Source organism: Ochotona curzoniae, unplaced genomic scaffold (assembly GCF_017591425.1).
Source record: "Ochotona curzoniae isolate NIBS_2020 unplaced genomic scaffold, NIBS_Ocur_1.0 contig_3432, whole genome shotgun sequence".
NCBI lineage: Eukaryota > Metazoa > Chordata > Mammalia > Lagomorpha > Ochotonidae > Ochotona > Ochotona curzoniae.
In genome coordinates, this window is record NW_024465859.1 from 11,117,582 (window position 1) to 11,136,456 (window position 18,875).

Sequence of the window (18,875 nt, forward strand, 5' to 3'; positions counted from 1 at the left end):
GCTGATTTAATGTAAGTATACCTTATTGATGTATCATGGATTTCTGTTGTCATTGAATTATGTATTTGGATTTATTTTGCTTGCTTGGAAAGCAGAGATAGAGAGGAGGGAAAAGCACGATGGATCTTCTGTCTGCTAGTTCACTCCCACATTGCCACAAGAGCAGGGCTGGGCCGGGCTCACGCCCAGAGCTCTCAGATCCGAGCTGTGGCAGGAGGTGGGGTCCCATGTGGGATGCTGCAGTCACAGGTGGCTGGGCAACCTTCTCTGTCACAATGCTGGTCTCTTGTTATTACTTTATTGATGACAAGTTGTAATTTTTAAAACATTTAGTAGACAAGTTGAACAAATAATGGATTGTTCTGTACTTCCTTTGTAATTACTTATAAAACTGAAAGAATTATATTTATTATTATGTTACTTCATAGAATATTTAAAGGTTTTTAAAAATGCAGCTGCAATACAGTGGCACATATTTATGTGCTGTGATAATCAGAGGTTAGGTTTTCTGCTTCCATTAGAATGTAAACCATGGTGGATGAAGTAGACATGCTTATTTTTTATGTTCTACAGGTACTTTTCATATTACCCTACTAGACTAGCCCCTTGATTTCTTTTTAAATATATATACATATATATATTTAATTTTTATTGGAAAGGCAGATATACAGAGAGGAGACAGAAAGATCTTCCATCCAATGGTTCCGCAACAGAAGTGACCACAACGGCTGGAACTGAGCCAATCCGAAGCCAGGAGCTCTTCCGGGTCTCCTATGCAGGTGCAGCATCTCAAGGCTTTGGGCCGTCTTCGGCTACTTTCCCAGGCCACAAGCAGGGAGCTGGATGGGAAGTGGAGCCACTGGGATTAGAACAGGCGACCAAATGGGAGCCCTGTGTGTTCAAGGCGAGGACTTTAACCACTATGCTATTGCACTGGGCCCAATTTCTTTTTAAATATTTGTTAACAATGTTCTCAGCTTACCCTAGCTTCTCAGTTCTTCAATATCATAAGAATATTGAATGATTTTGTAACTGTTCATCCTAGTTAAATCAGGAAGCAAATAGCACTGTCTAAATTGAATGCTCGGGCCCGGCGCGGTGGCGCAAGTGGTTAAAGGTCCTCGCCTTGCACACCCGGGATCCCATATGGGCGCCGGTTCTAATCCCGGCAGCCCCGCTTCCCTTCCAGCTCCCTGCCTGTGGCCCGGGAAAGCAGTCGAGGACGGCCCAAAGCCTTGGGAACCTGCACCCGCGTGGGAGACCCGGAAGAGGCTCCTGGCTTCGGATCGGCATAGTATCGGCCCGTTGCGCTCACTTGGGGAGTGAATCATCGGACGGAAGATCTTCCTCTCTGTCTCTCCTCTCTGTATATCCGCCTTTCCAATTAAAAAATAATAAAAATAAATCTTTAAAAAAAAAAAAATTGAATGCTCTTGGGACTGGAGTGATGCTCATTGGCTAAAATCCTCACCTTGCAAGCGCTGGGATCCCATATGGGCGCCAGTTCTAATCCTGGCAGCCCCACTTCCCATCCAGCTCCCTGCTTGTGGCCTGGGAGAGCAGTTGAGGATGGCTCAAAGCCTTGGGACCCTGCATCCATGTGGGAGACCTGGAAAATAAGCTCCTGGCTCCTCACTTTGGATCAGTTTAGCTCCAGTCATTGTGTCCATTTGGGCAGTGAACCAGCAGATGGAAAAATCTCTCTCCTTCTCTCTGAAAATCTGATCTTTCTGATAAGAATAAATGAATCTTTGAAAAAAAATAAATAGAATACTCTTTTTCCTATTGTTGTAAAATATTAGATATTGGTCAATCATAGATTAAAACACAAGTTCTTAGAGTTTCTGGGATTTGGGCATTATTTTATAGCCTGTATTTGACATTTTGGTAACAAATATTAAACATTTGGTGTCTTCTGTCTTCCACTTCTGAGGCTTAAAATTTAGTAGGCTTTGGAAATAGTTATTCTCACTGCTGTTCCTCGTACTTGGTGTTTTGCTCTGAATCATTGTCCTACATATTAAAAGATTAAGTGGCCTTGCTGTAAGGATATTTTTAATTGTGATATTTATAGACCACAACACAAACTCCCTTTGAATGAGTTCCTATTTTAAGAGTGTGTGCTTTGATTACATTTCATCTTGTTACTGGATAGTTGCAGTTAGAGTCATAAAAGTGATCTAAGTGAGTGTCCTCATTAAGTGGTAACATTTCTTATGGCAATAATTTTGTTCTTATATCAAAGTCTAAGTTATAAAGACTGTTGGTTGTAACTGCCGCATTCTGTGGAATATTAGGAAAGAGAAACTGATTAAATTGGAACTGACTGTGTCAGGTGGTTGAAAGAAATTTAAGCTAATGTGTTTGAGAGTTGGAGGCAGGCAGGCAGGGAAGCAGAGTTCCATGTCTGCAGTGGCCTGGTCTGGACCAGGCTGAAGCCATAGCACTCTACTGTGGATAACCAGCATTTTTATATATGTAAGATGTATTTATTTTTGTTTGAAAGGCAGATTTTTTTTTTCCCCAGAGAAGAGGCATAGAGGGGTGTGCATTCACTTGTTTACTTTCCAAATGGCTGTGGGGTCAGAGCTGAGCTGATCTGAAACTGGGAGCCAGGACCTTCTTCCTGGACACTCATGTGGGTATAGAGTCCCAAGGACCTGGGCCATCCTTTGCTGCATTCCCAGGCCATAAGCAGTGAGATGGATAACTGTAGCAGTTGGGAAACAAACTGGCGCATCCACTGGGGATGCCAGTGCTGGCAGGTGAAAGATTAGCATGCTATGGCTCCATGCTGACCCCATTCAGCATCTGGTAAGCTAAATACCCACTCCTGTTGCTATTTTTTTCTTTTAAGATTATTTTATTTATTGATTGATTTGTTTATTTTAATTGTAAAGGCAGATTTATAAAGAGAAGGAGTTCTAGAGAGAAAGATCCTGTCTGCTAGCTCACTTCCCAGGTAGTGACAATGGTTGGCCAGAGCAGAGCCGATGCACATCCAGTAGCTTCTTCCATTTCTCCCTCATGGGTGCAGGGTCCCAAGGCTTTGGGCCATCTTCTGCTGCTTTCCCAGGTCACAAACAGGGAGCTGGAAGGGCGCAGCTGGGGCACACATCCACTCCTATATGGTATGCTAGAGGGGTGGGGAGTGCAAGGTGAGGATTTAGTGACTAAGCTATTGCACTGACATAGGGAGAGAGAGACAGAAGAGAGAGAGACAGAGATTGACCTTGCATCCGCCAGTTCACCACCCAGATGGCTGCAGTAGCAGGACAGGGCCAGGTAGAAGCCTGGAGCCTGGAGGCAGCGCGTGCAGACTGCACTTTCAAGAAGAGTTGTAGTGAAAGGGAACAGAAAAAAGGATGATGGCTGAAGGAGGATGCATAATCAACAGTGTTGTCTTTTTTCTTTTCCAAGATGGGAGATGGGGAATTGTCCTATTCCGGGAGCTACTGGTGGTAGGAGTGGGAAATTGGCAGAGCAGTTTCCTTCTTTCAGTTAGCATGGATGCCCTAGACAAGAAGCACAAGGGCGACAGGTGCATGTGGGCCCCGTGGATGTGGTACCTTTGTGTTTCAGTAAAGCAGCAAGCAGGGCTGCTGTGGCGTGAGGGTGGGGAAGGAGGGGAAGAAGGAGATGTGAATTAGATCAGCGGGAGCATGAACAGTTTACGGAAATATGTGGGGTTTTTTTTGTTTTTGTTTTGTTTTATATACATTATTTTCCTTAGTCCTTTGCTTTGTAATCTTCTGCTTTGTAAGATAAGTAAAACCCCATTTAAAAAATGGGAAATGCTAAGATTTACTTGATCAAAGAGAGTGAGCTATGTGTCTCATCAACGACTGTTTTAAATCTGGCTTTATTTAGATGGGCAGCAAATGAGCCAGAAGTGTTCATTGTTTTAGTCTGCTGAAAGTTTGAAGAACAAGTAGCCCGAGGTTATTTTAAATATCAAACTTGTTACTCTGAACACAGAAGAAAAGTCAACAGTTTCTTTAAATACTAGCACCTGTTTGTTTGCTTTTTTTTTTTTTTTTTTTTGGACTTATAATCAGCCAGAGGCTTTTTCTTGCAGTCTTGGCCTGTTCATCCAAGGCTGTATGTATCTGTGATGGAAGCCCTCTGTTTCCACCTTCTGCAGTGCAGTGCATTCCTCTTCAGTGAACTGACATGGTCCCTCTATTTTGCTTTTCATTTTTCATAACAGCAGAAAAATGGTAATGGCTTTAATGTCTGTTACCTATTGGGTGGGTTAATAAAGCCTTGTATATGCTGGAATGTTATTCATCAATAAAGGCAGTCGAAGTCTTGATACGTATCACAATATGGCTGCACATCAAAAACATTGAATTTAACCATGAAAGACAAGCTGTTATGATACTCCGTTTATATGAAATTGTTCAGAATAGGGAAATTCATAGCAAGTGTGTCTGTAGTGGTCTAAGGATGTGGCAGTAGAGAGAAATCGGGAGTGATGTTAGTGAATATTGGGATTCTTTTGAGGTGGTATAAGTAACCTAAAATTGTGAGGGCTGTGCAGTTCTTTGTACAAAACCCCTTCAACTGTATGACATGTAAATCGTATCTCGGTAATCTAATGTCTAGCTAGAAACAGCATCGACGTACAATTGAGTAATCTCTCTTCTGAGTATGTGCCCCAAAAGATGTGAAGTTGCATAATTTATCTGAGCTATCTACTGCACCATGTTCATTATTATCAATCTTAAACAATTATTGACATGGAATCATCAAACATGTTAATCAGATGAATGGATAAAGAAAATGTGGAATGTGGAATAGAATACTATTCAACCATAAAAAGAATGAAACCCTAACATTTTTAGCAAAATGGGTGAAATTAGAAGACATTGTTAAAAGAGGCAAGGCACAGAAACACTTGTTTCTGGGAGCTAAAGAAAACAAGCCTCAGTATGAACACAGAATGTTAATTACCGGAACGTGGAAAGGTGTGAGGGATAACGGGGAGTTTATCTTTAAAAATGGAGAAGGTTCTGAAAGTTGGGTGTGGCTTATGGGTTGTGACGAACATACCTATATAAGATGTTAGTACAGAGCTGGGATGGGCTGTACGGACACTCTTCACATAGTTCTGTAGTTTGCATTTTGAGGATTTGAAACTTTGAAAGCAGCGCCTTCTGTACTTGCCTCTACCTCGGAGAAAACGATCTGACTGCAGTAGTTTACGCTGGATGACTGATGGTTCTTGTCACGTTAGTGCTGCCTTACTCTGTCTGAAGCCCAAAGGTGAAGAGACACACACACACAGACTCTTGCAGAGGAGTGTTACTGAGAGGCCCGGATGACTGTGCCTTCCATTCTCCCTGAGCGCCAGTCTCTGGCACAGTCATCAGCTCCCGGCCCTTAGCTTCGTGGTGCCAGAAATCATGGGGCCAGGGTTTCAGACACAGCCGGACCTACGTTGTTCCGTCAGTGAAGAATATCAACATTGATGAGAAGTGAAACTGCTAGGTGGGGCAGATATTCCTGTTGTCCTTGCCATTATCTATATGTGGAAGAATTACACTGGTGCCCATATTATGATCAGCATTTTCTTGATGAACATGAAATTAATACACAGTTTTGTAATTTATTCAAATTCAGAAAGATAAATAGAGTCTCGTTCTAAGAAAAGAGATATTTTCTAAAGCTAGACTTCCTTAGTTTCTGAGTTGAGGCATCCTTTTTCCTAATAGAATATTTGACTTTAAAAAAAATGGAGCAATGCAAATAAAATGTTACATTAATAACCATATTTTTCAGCAATAGTCTTACATTTTGTTTGAGGAATGCTAACATTCTTTTCTAGTGCCCTAGTGAATGTCAGAAAAAGAGTACTGCTTACTTGATTTATATTTTAAATTACATTTTATGTGATTGCTTTGTGATTTTATTTTTTTGTGTCTTTCCTAAAAACTGATATCTCTGATCTGCTGATTCACTCCCCAAACACCTGCAACAGCTGGGGCAGTGCCTGATGTAAGCCAGGAGTCAGGAGCTTACCCTTGGCCTTCTAGATGGATGTGCGAGACACAGCTACTCGAAGCCTCACCTGCTGCCTCCGAGGCTACACATCAGCCGGGAGGGGGAATCAGCAGTGGAACCAAGAGCTGAATTCAGGCACTTTGCTCTTAATGAACACTGATAAATTTGGTTTTGTGAAAGTTACTTATTTATTTGAAACAGGGATTCTGAGAGAGAGAGAGAGAGAGAGAGAGAGAGAGAGAGAGAGAGAGAGAGATAAGAATAGTCTTCCATCTTCTAGATAACTCTCAGTTAGCCACAACAATCAGATCTGTCCTGATCTCCCATGTGGATGGCAGAGACTCAAGTACCATGGTGGGGATATGAACCTAAGAATTTGAAGTTCTCACAGGTCACACCTGGAAAGACTTGCTGATCTGAGTAAATATACTAAATAGCCATTGACTAAAATAAGAGTCCAGTAATCTGTAGCCATGCAGGGATATAAATGAATTAATTGTAAGTTTGTAGGAAATGGATTATGCTTCAGACATCACAAAACTTCATTATAAAGGATAAAGGAAGAACTTAGTGGTGGAGAAATCAGGTACTGTATTACTTGTTAATAATGAAACATACTGAAATTTTGAACCACCTAATAAAATATAATAATTAAGCATTATTTCTGTGATGCCTCTGACAAAGATTCATAACCTGAATCCAATAATGGAATAACATCAGACAAATCCACACTGAAGGACATTTTTACCAATATTTATGCCAAGGACATGGCAGTTAATGAAAGGGTGAGGGAATAAGTCCTTATTGAAAAAAATAAAAGAACAGCTAAATACAGTGCATGAAGAATCATGGCAGAAGACCTAAATCTTTTTTTTTTTTAAATGGCTAGAAAGGACATTATTAGTACACTTGTCCATGATTTGGATGTTGTCTGAGTCCTAGATGGTGGAGATGGATTAGTGTTCTTTGGTTAATTTTGACAGTTTGTTGTGGTTGTGTAAGAGATTGTCCTTGTTTGTAGGAAACAAAGAGTGAGTATGAAAATTATTCTCAAGAGACTTAAGGAAAAAATTTTTTGTTGTGCCATTTTTGCAACTTCTTTGTAAGAATGAGATTGTTTTAAAATTTGAAAAGTTCCTCACTTATATACACAAAAGTCTAAGGTAGCTGCTACGTGTGTGTTTTTGTTTAGACAGCTTGGGAAAGCCGTGTGGAGTAGGGACATAATTTATCTGGGGACAGTAGGATTTCCAAACAACCAAACCCCACCAAGTGCTAAAATGCCTCGGACTGGCGTATCATTAAATGCTACATTTTTCTCTTTTAAAAACAAAATACTTTTGAGCTTGGTTTGTCCAATGAGTATGAATCCTCATTCTGAGTATTTTTGTGTTATGAGACAGTATCTGAGCTACTTTTAGCTTTTGAGGGTTTGATTTTGTTTTGTCTTTGTCTCACCTGTTACTGTGTGTTTTCATCTCTGTTGATGTCTTGGTGTGTATATTTAACAGTTAGCCAATTCTCTTTCTTAGTATGTTATTTCTAGTCTGATAATCTCAAAATAAGATTTTTTTTGTCTTTAAAATGTTATATTAATAAAAACATAAGGGAAAAGAAGAAAGGATTTTGGTTAAGTTACTTCATCGTAGGAATTTTATATTCATCATGCTGTTTTTCAGTTTAATTCAAAATTTTTGTTAGATTTTAAGTAGTTCCTTATAGTACTGCATATAGAAAGTTATTTTGCTCTTACTAACATTTCTTACAATGTTAGATGAAATCAAGTAATTTTAAAGAAAAACCACCCTAATTGTTCTTATTTTTTAAATTTCAGAGCTCCAGAGATTATATTGGGGTTGCCATTTTGTGAAGCCATAGACATGTGGTCATTGGGATGTGTGATTGCAGAATTATTCCTTGGATGGCCGCTCTACCCAGGAGCCTTGGAGTATGATCAGGTAACCTGGGGGAATTACTGGAATGCATGATTGCAGTGATACGATGTCTATGAAGGGATGTTTAAAATAAGGCACAAGGGCCTGGCATGGTAGTCTGGTGGCTAAAGTACTCGTCCTGCATGTGCCAGGATCCCATATGGGTTCCAGTTCATATCCTGGCTGCTTCAGTTCCTGTCTAGATCCCTGCTTGTACCTGGCAAAGCAGTTGAGGTCAGCTCAAAAGCCTTGGGACCTGCATCTGCACAGGAGACCCGGAAACTGCTGGCTCCTGGCTTGGATCAGCTAAGATGCAGGCAGCTGTTGTGGTCACTTGGGAAGTGAAGCAAGAGATGGAAGATCTTTCTCTCTGTCTTTCCTTCTCTCTGTAAATCTGATTTTACAATAAAAATAAGTAATTTTTTTTAATAAGACACAGAACCCAGGATTATTTAAATTTTTGTTAGGCTTTAAATACTTTTGTAATGCTAGAGTCAGTATTGATAGGTGTAATTATAATCCACAGGCCCCAAACCAGTCTTTGTAAATTTTTGCACCATGTTTTTATGCTATAGACATATAAATGGCTGGATTGTGTTCATTTCATTTGTCATGCTTTGCTTTGCACTATGTATGAAATGTCAGCCATGCGCAAGGAGTCACAGATCCTACAAGGCATTAGTTGTTTCTGCTGTTTTTCTTTTTAGAGGATATCCTTGTTTAATGTAGTGATTGGCGCCTATTTTTTGGTCTGGCATAAGTTACTTAGCTCTTTGGGCCTAACCTATTTTGGTTTTGTTTGTTTTTTAAAATTTATTTATTTAAAAGGTAGAGTTCCAGTGGGGTGGCAGGGGGAGTAATAGAGAAATCTTTCATCAGCTGGTTCACTCCCCAAATGGCTGCAATAGCCAGGAGTCTGCCAGGTGGAAGCCAGGGGCTAGGAGCTTCATCTGGGTATCCCACATGTGTACAGAAGCCCAGGGACTTGGACCACCTCCGAGTCCTTTCCTGGGTCATTAACAGGGAGCTGGATTAGAGGTGGACCTGCTGGGGCTTGAACTGGCTCCGATGGAATGCTGGTGCTGCGGGTGGTGGCTTTACCTACCATGCCTCTGCGCTGGCTTGAATTTTCAGTTGCAAGTCAGCAACCATTATTGGTGTTGAGCACTCGTAGCCCAGACATTTGACACCTTCAGTTTTCTCAACTGGTTTTGAATGGTGCTGAAAGTATATTTAATAATATTTAATGATTCTCAGTAGATTGAGTTCAACAAATTACCTCAGGAAGCAGTTTTTAATGGTGTTTCCAGGCATGTTCATTAGCCTTCCTAGGCCAATACAGGATTGCTTCAGCCTTGACTTTAATGCCAGAATTTTTGGTGAAATTGTCATTTCATTATTCTTTTTTTTAATCTTAATTTTTTTCCTAACAAAGTCATTGCATTTTTTTTTAAGAGTTATTTATTTTTATTGGAAAGTCAGATATACAGAGAGGAGGAAAGACATAGAGCAATATCTTCCATCCACTAGCTCACTCCCCAAGTGACTGCAGTGCCTGGAGCTGAGCTGATCTGAAGGCAGGAGCCAGGAGCTTCCTCCAGGTCTCCCACGTGGGTGCAGGATCCCAAGGCTTTGGCCCATCCTGGACTGTTTTCTCAAGCCACAAGCAGGGAGCTGGATGGGAAGTGGGGCTGACATCGGCACCTATATGGGATCAAGGCGCATACAAGGCAAGGACTTTAGCCATTAGGCTACCATGTTGGGCCCAAGGCCATTAATTTTTTAGTGTTCATTACAGGAGCAAGGAAATGGGGATTGGGGGGCCTCTGGTAGGGATGGAAAGGATCAGAGAGGGGAGGGAGAGATGAAGGGGAAAAGAGAGGATACTTTTAAGAGTTTTCTTGTTTCTTTTTTTGAAAGAGTTATGGTGAGGGTGGGGAGTCTGAGGGCATCTTAGAGAGAGCCTTCCATCCACTGGTTACACTGGACCAGACTAAAGGCAAGAACATGGAACCACCGTGGGGTCTCCCACAGAGCTGACAGGGGCTTGAGGACTTGGGCCATCTTTCAGTGCTTTCCCAGGCACTTTAGCAGGGCAGCCAGGACCCAGGTTGTCACTATTAAGGAATGGCAGCATTGTGAGGGTGGCTTAACCTGTTGCACCTTCAGCATCTCCCTTATTAAGGAGATATATACTCATATACTCAGTGTCTACAGATTTGTTATTAATCTATAATTGGCTTACTGAGGATAAATATTTTAATCTAGTAATGTTAACTTTTACCAAGAAAAAAAAATGGAAAATATAACTTTAATATGATTGTACAATGTGTTCTACCTCAATTCTGATCTTCAGGGCTTGGGTTTCTAAATCAAAAGGAGAGGCCAAGTGTTGTGATGTAGCAGATAAAGCTGCACCTGACACCTTCATCCCGTGATACTGGTTCTAGTCCTGGCTACTCCGCTTCTGCTCTGATTTGTCTGGAAAGACAGCCAAGTGGCTCAGCTACTTCTACTCCTTAATGCCTTAGGGAGACCTGGATGAAGCTGGCTTTGGCCTGGCCCAGCCCTGGTGATTGTAGTAATTTTGGGAGAGAACCATCAAATGGAATCCTTCTTTCTCTAATTCTGCCTTTCAAATAAATTGTCTTTTAAAAAGCAAATACAATGAGTGACTGACACTGTGGCTTAGTAGGTTGAGCCTTGCTGTGCTGCTGGTATCGCACATGAGTGCCAGTCTGAATCCTGGATGCTCCACTTGTGATTTGGCTTCCGGTTTACAGCCTGGGGAAGCAGCAGAGGATGGCTCAAGTCTTTAGGCCCCTGTACTCATGTGGGAGACTCAGAGGAAGCTCTGGGCTCCAGGCTCCGGGCTGTGGGCTCTGAGCTCTGGGTGGCCAAGCTCCAGCCATTACTGCAATAAGGAGAGTGAAGTCTGTACATCTGCTTTTCTCTAATTCTGCCATTCAAATAAAAATAAAATGAATATTTAATAAAATATATAAAAGGATTATGAGAGGTAAAACTAATTTGAAAGACTAAAAATTCCTGAGATATCTCTAAAAGCCATTTAATATTAATCATAGATGTTGCTATTTATTTAATCTCTTGTCAGCTTCCAATGAAACTTATTTTTTAGGTTACATGTTCTGTATTCTCTACCTTGCCTCTTCATTGTTCAAGATGTTTTTAAAATTTTCCATGCAGCCTGGTTTCCCTAGGGTTTTCTGCTGTCTTACTGACTGTTTTGCAGATGCCTGCAGCCACCGTAGAACCAGTAGTGTGATCAGAGACATAATCCTCCAGCTGCTCCAGTACTGAGGTGCCCCTCCAGGGCTGGAAATAGACCTTTGGCTGTGTGAATGACAATTTAGGGCATGCGCCACTTCCTGCAACAGGGCACCCTCTAGTGGCAGTTTCCAGTTAATTTGTCCTCCTTGTGCAGTTTAAACTTTAGCATTCTAGTCTTGAACAGCTTATGTTGGTAGTGAAAATGACCCCAGATGTTACCCAGTTACTGCTTCCCTCCCATTTTATGAGGGAGAACTCTGAGGCCCAGAAAAGTTAGCTAATTCATCAGAAGTCATAATGGTTATTTTAAAGACAAAACGCTGTTTCAGACTTTGTATCTCTTAAGTTCTATAATGGGCAACTTTTTAAAAAAGTGAGACACGTATTGTCCAGTATAGATTTAACAATATTTTTCAGACTGGATATTACTTTAATTTCAAAAGTTTGACATTTTTCTTTAAAATATGGTATCCATAGTTGGATAGATATGAACTTAGTGTCTTCTTTAACTCAACAACAACAGAAAAGTTACTTTTTGTTAATGAATATAAATGAAGGTGTGGTCATTTTTGTTTTGGTCCTAACCTTTGAGAGAATATATGCTCATTTTTGATGATGTTTGCTCTTTAGGCTTTGGTAAATGTTTATTTTTAAGGTAAGGAAGCTACTGTCTTGGTAATTTATTTTTTCTTAAGGCCTAAATTAGTTTGGCACACACAAGTGCTTTTGTATATTTTTTAAATTCTCCACTGTTTTTTCCTTAAAAATATTTATTAATATGTTTGATTTTAATAGTTTCCCCCTTCTCCCTAGATTGTAATCTCTTAACAAGGGTGTGCAAGGGCCACGTGTACCTCTGCTTTCTGTTCCCTGTTCCAGTAAACAGCTGATACCACTGCAGTTCGGGTACAGGGACTTTAATTTGTTTGTTTTGTTTTGCAGAGGCAGTGCAATAGGCAATATTATTATTATTATTATTATTATTATTATTATTACTGAACACTTTGATGTGCCTAAAACTATACTTAACCCTGTACGTGAACTCATTTAATGCTCACAGCTACTTTGTGAGGAACGTATTGCCATTGCCTCTGTTTTATGGATGACCAAACTAGGGTATGGAGATGTCAAGTGAGTAGCTGGCTCAGAGTCTGATCCTGGCCTTCTGCATCCAGCAGCTGTTAGCAGTGGATCACGTGTAGTCTGGTGGATGGATTCTCCCAAGGCAGGGGGCTAGGTCCGTGGGCCCAGCTGCATCCTGCTCTTGTTTGACTCTTTGCTCTGGCACTGGCTGCTTTTGAATTCCACTGTATCCCCACAGCTGTCAGTCTGCTGTCCCTGGAAGAGGGTTTTCAATCTCTGTGTTCATTTCTTCAAATCTTTCAACCTCAGGATTCAATTCTAGGAGGGATCAGTAGCTCATGCTAATTTGCCTTTTCCCTTTTTAAAACATTTATTAATTTTTGTTACAAAGTCAGATATACAGAGAGAAGGAGAGACAGAGAGATCTTCCATCTGCAGCTTCACTCTCCAGTGGCCACAATGGCTGGAGCTAAGCAGATCTGAAGCCAGGAGTTTTCAGGATTCCATGTGTGTATAGGGTCCCAAGGCTTTGGGCCTCCTTGACTGCTTTCTCAGGCCACAAGCAGGGAGCTGGATGGGAAGTGGTGTGGTTGGGACATGAACTGGTGCCCTTATGGGATCTAGGCACATGTGAAGTGAGGACTTTAGCTACTAGGCCATTGTGCTGGATCCTGTCTTTTTTTTTTTTTTCAATTATGTATTAAGATTTATACAGAGAGAAGATCAAGGAGTGAGAGAAAGAGGAAGAAAGAGTCAGAGATAGAGAGAAAAGAAATGTTTCCATCTATTGGTTCACTACCCAAAAAGAAGGAGACAATATGGGAGCTCTCCTCTTGTTTTCTACCTAGATGACCACAGCAGATAGGGCTGGGCCAGGCTGAAACCAGGAGCTAGGGGCTGCTTCCAGGTCTCTCACTTGGTTGGAAGAGACCCAAATACTTGGGTCATCTTTCTTCGCTTCTCCCAGGCAGAGAGGGCTAGAGATTTGTAGGGAGCTGGGTTAGAAGTGGGGCCGCTGGTACTCCAACCATTGCCCATATAGGATGCCAGCATCACAGGCAGTGGCTTAACCTATTCTACCACAATGTAGTTCAGAAGCCAGCCCCAAGTTTACCATTATTATTTTTTAAAGGTCTGTTTATTTATTTGAAAGAAAGAGAAATCTTTTTATTATTTTAATATATTATTTGTTTATTTGTATGCAGAAGACAGGCTTACAGGGAGAAGGAAAGTCAGAGGGAAAGATCTTCATCTGATTTTCATTCCCCAATTGGCTACAACGACCAGAAATGAGCTGATCTGAAGCCAGAAGCCAGGAGTTTCTACCGGGTCTCCCACGTGGGTGAAGGGTCCCAAGTACTTGAGCCATCCTCCAATGCTTTCTTAGACCATAAGCAAGGAATTGGATGGGAAGTGGACCATTTGGGACACAATCTGGCACTTGTAGGTGGAGGATTAGCCTGTGAAGTATGGTGCCAGTCCAGAAATAGAGAACTCTTTCATCTGCTAGTCTTCACTCCTAAAGTATCTGCAGTTGTCAAGGCTGAGCTGCCAGGTCAAAACCAGAAGCAGATTTCCAGGCACTCAGATATGGGATGTGGGTGTGCCAAGTGGTGAGCTAACATACTGTGCCACAGTGTCCACCCCATATCATTTTATAATATTGTGTTCAATATTATCTTTTAAAATTTATTTTTTCTGTTTTGCTTTTACCAGTAACATCACCATTAGCAATAAATAAATATTTTTAAAATTATTTGCGAGAAGGTGATATGGAGAACTAGATAGCGCAGGCTCTCATTTACTTACCAAATTTGCCTGCAGAGCTGAGCCTTTGCCAGGCCAAAGCTGGGGGAGCTGGGCATGAATCTGGATTTTCCACATGGAAAGCAAGGACTCAGTTATATAAGCATCAGTGTTTCCTCTTAGGGTGTGCATCCGTGTGAAGCTGGACTTGGACTTCCTAACTGCTGGATTATATCCATGCCTGGACTTTCTTTATGTCTTTTAACATACACCTATATTATTTATAGAGGACAAAGTCAACCAACTGGGAAAATTCAGTGCAACACAAGCAGTTCTGTTTTATACTTGTTGTAATAGCTTCAGAATGAGATAAATCTAAAACTAACTGACCCAAAAGGAAAATAGATTGTCACAATCAGAAATTTTTAGCATTTGCCTTAGGGTCAATAGAATAGAAAAAAAATCATGAAACTTTAGAAAGCTTGAATTCATGGCTGAGTTGACCCTGTCACACGGACAGCACCCTGTACCCAAAACTTTAGATTCCTGATTTCAGGTTCACATGAAGCTTTTGCTGAAGTAAAGAATTCTGAAATATATTGTAACATATTTGTTTCTTAATTCTCATTGATATGTCTTTTTTAAAAAAGATTTATTTTTTATTTATTTGGAAGGCACAGTTACAGAGAGGAGTAGAGCCAGGGAGTATCTTCCATCCATTGGTACGCTTCCCAAATGGTCGTAATGAACAGGGCTGGGCCAGACCAAAGGCAGGAGTCATGAGCTTCTGCATCTTCCACACGGGTGCTGCAGCCCAACCGCTTAGGCCATCCTCTGTTGCTCTGCCAAGCATGTTAGCAGGGAGCTGGATCAGAAATGAAGCTGGAAGAAATGCTGGGACTTGACCTGGCGTGCATATGGGATGCCAGCGTTACAGGAAGAGGCTTAGCGTGCTATGCCCTGGATGTCCGGTCTTTATTTAGCTTCCTGGTGCAACATAGGGCTTTTTTTTTTTTTTAAAGAGAAAATAAAAAAAACAAAACAAAACAAATGAACAACAACAACAACAACAAGTTCTTGATTATAATACTGTTAAGAGTTGAGTCTCTGCTCTTCATTCACTAGAAACATAGCAGGCAAGTGGCAGACTGGAAGTCGTAAATGGAGCATCTTCCTTTCTAAAGTTGTTTATTTTTATTGGAAAGGCAGATAGATATACAGAGAGGAGAGACAGAGATGAAGATCTTTTGTTCAAAGACTCACTCCCCAAGTGGCCACGATGGCTGGAGCTGAGCCAATCCGAAGCCTGCAGCCAGGAGCTTTGTCCAGGTCTCCCATGCGGGTGCAGAGTCCCAAGGCTTTGGGCCATCCTTGACTGCTTTCCCAGGCCACAAGCAGGGAGCTGGAAGGGAAGCAGGGTCGTTGGGATTAGAACCAGCGTCCATATGGGATCCCAGGCGTTCAAGGCAAGGACTTTAGCTGCTAGGCTGTCACGCCAGACCCGGATTTTCCTTTCAAAGGCTATTCAGGCATGTGAGCAGTCGTAAATTCAAGGCCAGAATCATTTTGGAGCTTTATTTGCCACTTTGGTCTTGGTGTATTGTGTTTTGTTTGTGTGATACCATTCAGAATCCTCGGGCATATCAATTGCTATATTCCTTGTGCTCTTCTAGCAAAATATATTCTTTTTTACAGTGTTGCTTTTAGCTTAATCAGAATTTGTATGCTTAAATATTTATCTTTTCTAGTGAATTATGTGCTTTTGAAGATTGAAATCATGTTTTATTCATCTGCATGTATCAGCATCTGACACATAATAGATGCTCTGTATACTTTTGTTGGAATTGAATAATTGATAGCTTTCCTATCTGATGTTTTCGTGCCGAACTAAGGATCTTTTTCTCCATTTTATGTTTCATTCAAATCAGGGGTTTATGGGTGGTGCTATGGCATAGTAGGTTAAAGTTCTGCCTGCAGCACTGGCATCCCATGTGGGTGCCAGTTCAAGTCCCAGCTTCTCCACTTCTGTTCCAGCTCCCTGCTTATGGCATGGCAAAGCAGCAGAGAATGGCTCTAGTCCCTGGGCCTCTGCACTCACTTGGGAGACCTGAAAGAAGCTCAAGCTCCTGCTCCCAGCTTCAGATCAGCTCAACTATGAGGAGTGAACCAGCGGATGAAAGCTCTAACTCTATCTTTTCTATAACTGTGCCTTTCAAGTAATAATAATAAAAAAAACTTCACATAAGGTTTTTAGGTAATTTCCAGATGGCAGATGAGGGAAAGGAATGGTGCTAAAATGAAACTAATTTGTATTGTACAGACGTGAGGGAACAAACATGATTGTCAGGGGGTTCACAATATATTAAGGACTACTGATATCTAAAAATTACAGTGTTACAGATACATTAAAATTGTTGTAGTTTGAGTGATGTTAGCACAGAGGATGGTAATTAGCTTTGCTTGGCATCATTAGGAATAGCTTTATCGAAGAGATCCTCTAACTGGACCTGGACGAAGGAATAAAGTTTGTCAGATGGATATGCTGGAGGAGAAAATAGGTTTGCTAGTATGTCAGAATTAGAGGAAAGAGGAACTGGCCAGGCAAAGTTCAGCCAGATATGGATGAGGCTGGAGTACAGAAGAAAGGAAGTGGGCAGAGGACCCTATATGCCAATGATGGGAGGTTTGGAAATGATCCTATAGGCAGCAGAAGTTTGTTAACTGATTTTATAGAAGGGAGCAACAATCAGGTTTGTGTTTTGCCAGAATTACTGGTAGCAATATGAATAATGAATTAAGAATGAGTGGATGGTGACATTAGGAGAACCTGGAGGCAGGTTGAGAAAAGGAGAAGGCTGTGAAATTGTCTCAGAATTGAAGACCTGAGGTGGAGAAGGACAGAGGGGGTTGATTATGAAAGATGTTGATGTGGTAAAATTGTTAGGATTTTCAGTTTGGGGAGAGATGAAGGAGAGGTACTTGCCTGGGGAAAAGAGCATGCTTCTTATTTGGGTGGTGGTGCTGTTCTAATCAGAGAAGAAACTAGCAAGGATGTGCAGGTTGGAGGGCAGGCGTTAATCTGCTGGGGTGGGTAGGCACTTCTGGTAAGCAGCTGGGTTTCTGAGCTCAAGATACAGATTTAGAGGTAACACTGGGCCTTCATGATTCCTAGAGGAAATAAGATAGATCTCTGAGAGCAGTGTTTTGTTTTATTTGTTAAGTTTGTTTGTTTGTTTTAGATTTTATTTATTTTTATTGGAAAGTCAGATTTACAGAGAGAAAGAGAGACAGAACCTTCCATCCATTGATTCACTTCCTAAGTGGCCATAACGGTTGGAGTTGAGCCAGTCTGAAACCAGGAGCTTCTTTCAGGTTTCCCACATGGATGCAGGGTCCCAAGGCCTTGGGCCGCCTTTGAATGCTTTCCCAGGCCACAGGCATGGAACTAGAAGGGAAATGGAGCAGCTGGAACATGAACCGGTGCCCATATGGGATCCTGTTGCATGCAAGGCAAGGACTTAAGCCACTAGGCTACTGCGCCGGGTCCGAGAGCAGTGTTTTAGAAAGAGCAAATAAACGCAGTTTAGGGTGTCAAAATGTAGGAAGAGAACCAAAAAAGAAGGCTGTCGTGGGAATGGAGTAGAAAGAACTTTTAAATAAAAAGGTGCTGTCAGAGTAAGATAAGGGCTTACAGGTAATCATTATCTATGTTCATTATTAACATTATTTTCCTTAGCCTGTGTCATAAGGACATTGAAGGTAAAATTGAGGCTGCGATGTGTGGAGGTATCACATGCTGTCTTTAAAAAAAACTTGTAAAAAAGATGTATTTATTTGAAAGGCAAAGTGACAAAGGCGATATCTATCTATCTATCTATCTGCCTATCTGCTGGCTTACTTCTCAAATAGCCACTACAGCCTTAGCTCTAGCCAGGAACTCCATCTGAGTCTCCCACATGAGAGGCAAGGACCCAGACATTTGAATCATTTCCCACTGTCTTCCCAGGCACATTAACAGGAAGATGGATTGGAAGTGGAGTAGCTAGGGTATAAACACGTACCCAGCATTGCAAGTAGTGGCTTAAGATGCTGTGCCACAATGGTAGTTTCCCCACCCCCAAACACTTTTAGAAAGACTTATTTTTTATATGTTTGAAAGGCAGAGTTGGAGAAAGAGAGAGAGAGTGCAAGCATCCCCTGTTTCACTAACCCAAAGCCAGGAGTACAGAGCTTCTTCTGGGTCTCTCACATGAGTACAGAGTCTAATCAGGTGGACCGTTTTCCATTGCTTTTCCAGGCTCATTAGCAGGGAGCTGGATTAGAAGTGGAGTAGCCAGGACCTGAACTGGTGCCCGTATGGAATCCTGGTGTCTCAGTTGGCTTTCCTGCTATACAATGTTCCCTCCTATAATCTCCCCTTTTTAAAAACTTTGATTTGAGAAGCAGAGATATTGATGTAGAACTTCCAGCTGTTGCTTCATTGCTATAAATGTGTGCAGTGTCCAGGGCTCTGCCTGGTAAAAGCTGAGGCTGAGAACTCACCTTGGGTTTCCTGGGGCCAGCTTTATGGTGCAGTGGGTTTTACTGCTGTTCTCCATGTCTGCATCCAGTATCAGTGCAAGTTCAAATCTGACAGCTCTACTTTTGATCCAGTTCTCTGCTAGGGTGCCTAGGGAAGTGGTGGAAGATGGCCCTGATGCTTGGAGGGCTGGATGGGTTTTCAGACTCCAGCTTTCAGCCTGGCCCAGGCTCAGGACATTTGGGGAGTGAGCCAGGGATGAGTGGCCTCTCTTTGCTTCTCTCTAATTCTGCAGT

The 18,875-nt window shown here is 41.6% G+C and overlaps 1 protein-coding gene across 3 annotated transcripts in view; it reads left to right on the top strand.

The window, feature by feature from the left end:
• The window catches only part of HIPK3 (homeodomain interacting protein kinase 3), an 88,189-nt gene that overhangs the window by 50,457 nt on the left and 18,857 nt on the right, over positions 1-18,875 (top strand). For all 3 annotated transcript variants that reach the window (XM_040980062.1, XM_040980064.1, XM_040980063.1), the window contains exon 3: positions 7,841-7,964. In XM_040980062.1, coding sequence (XP_040835996.1) covers positions 7,841-7,964 — 124 coding nt within the window. The remainder of the gene's footprint in view (positions 1-7,840; positions 7,965-18,875) is intronic.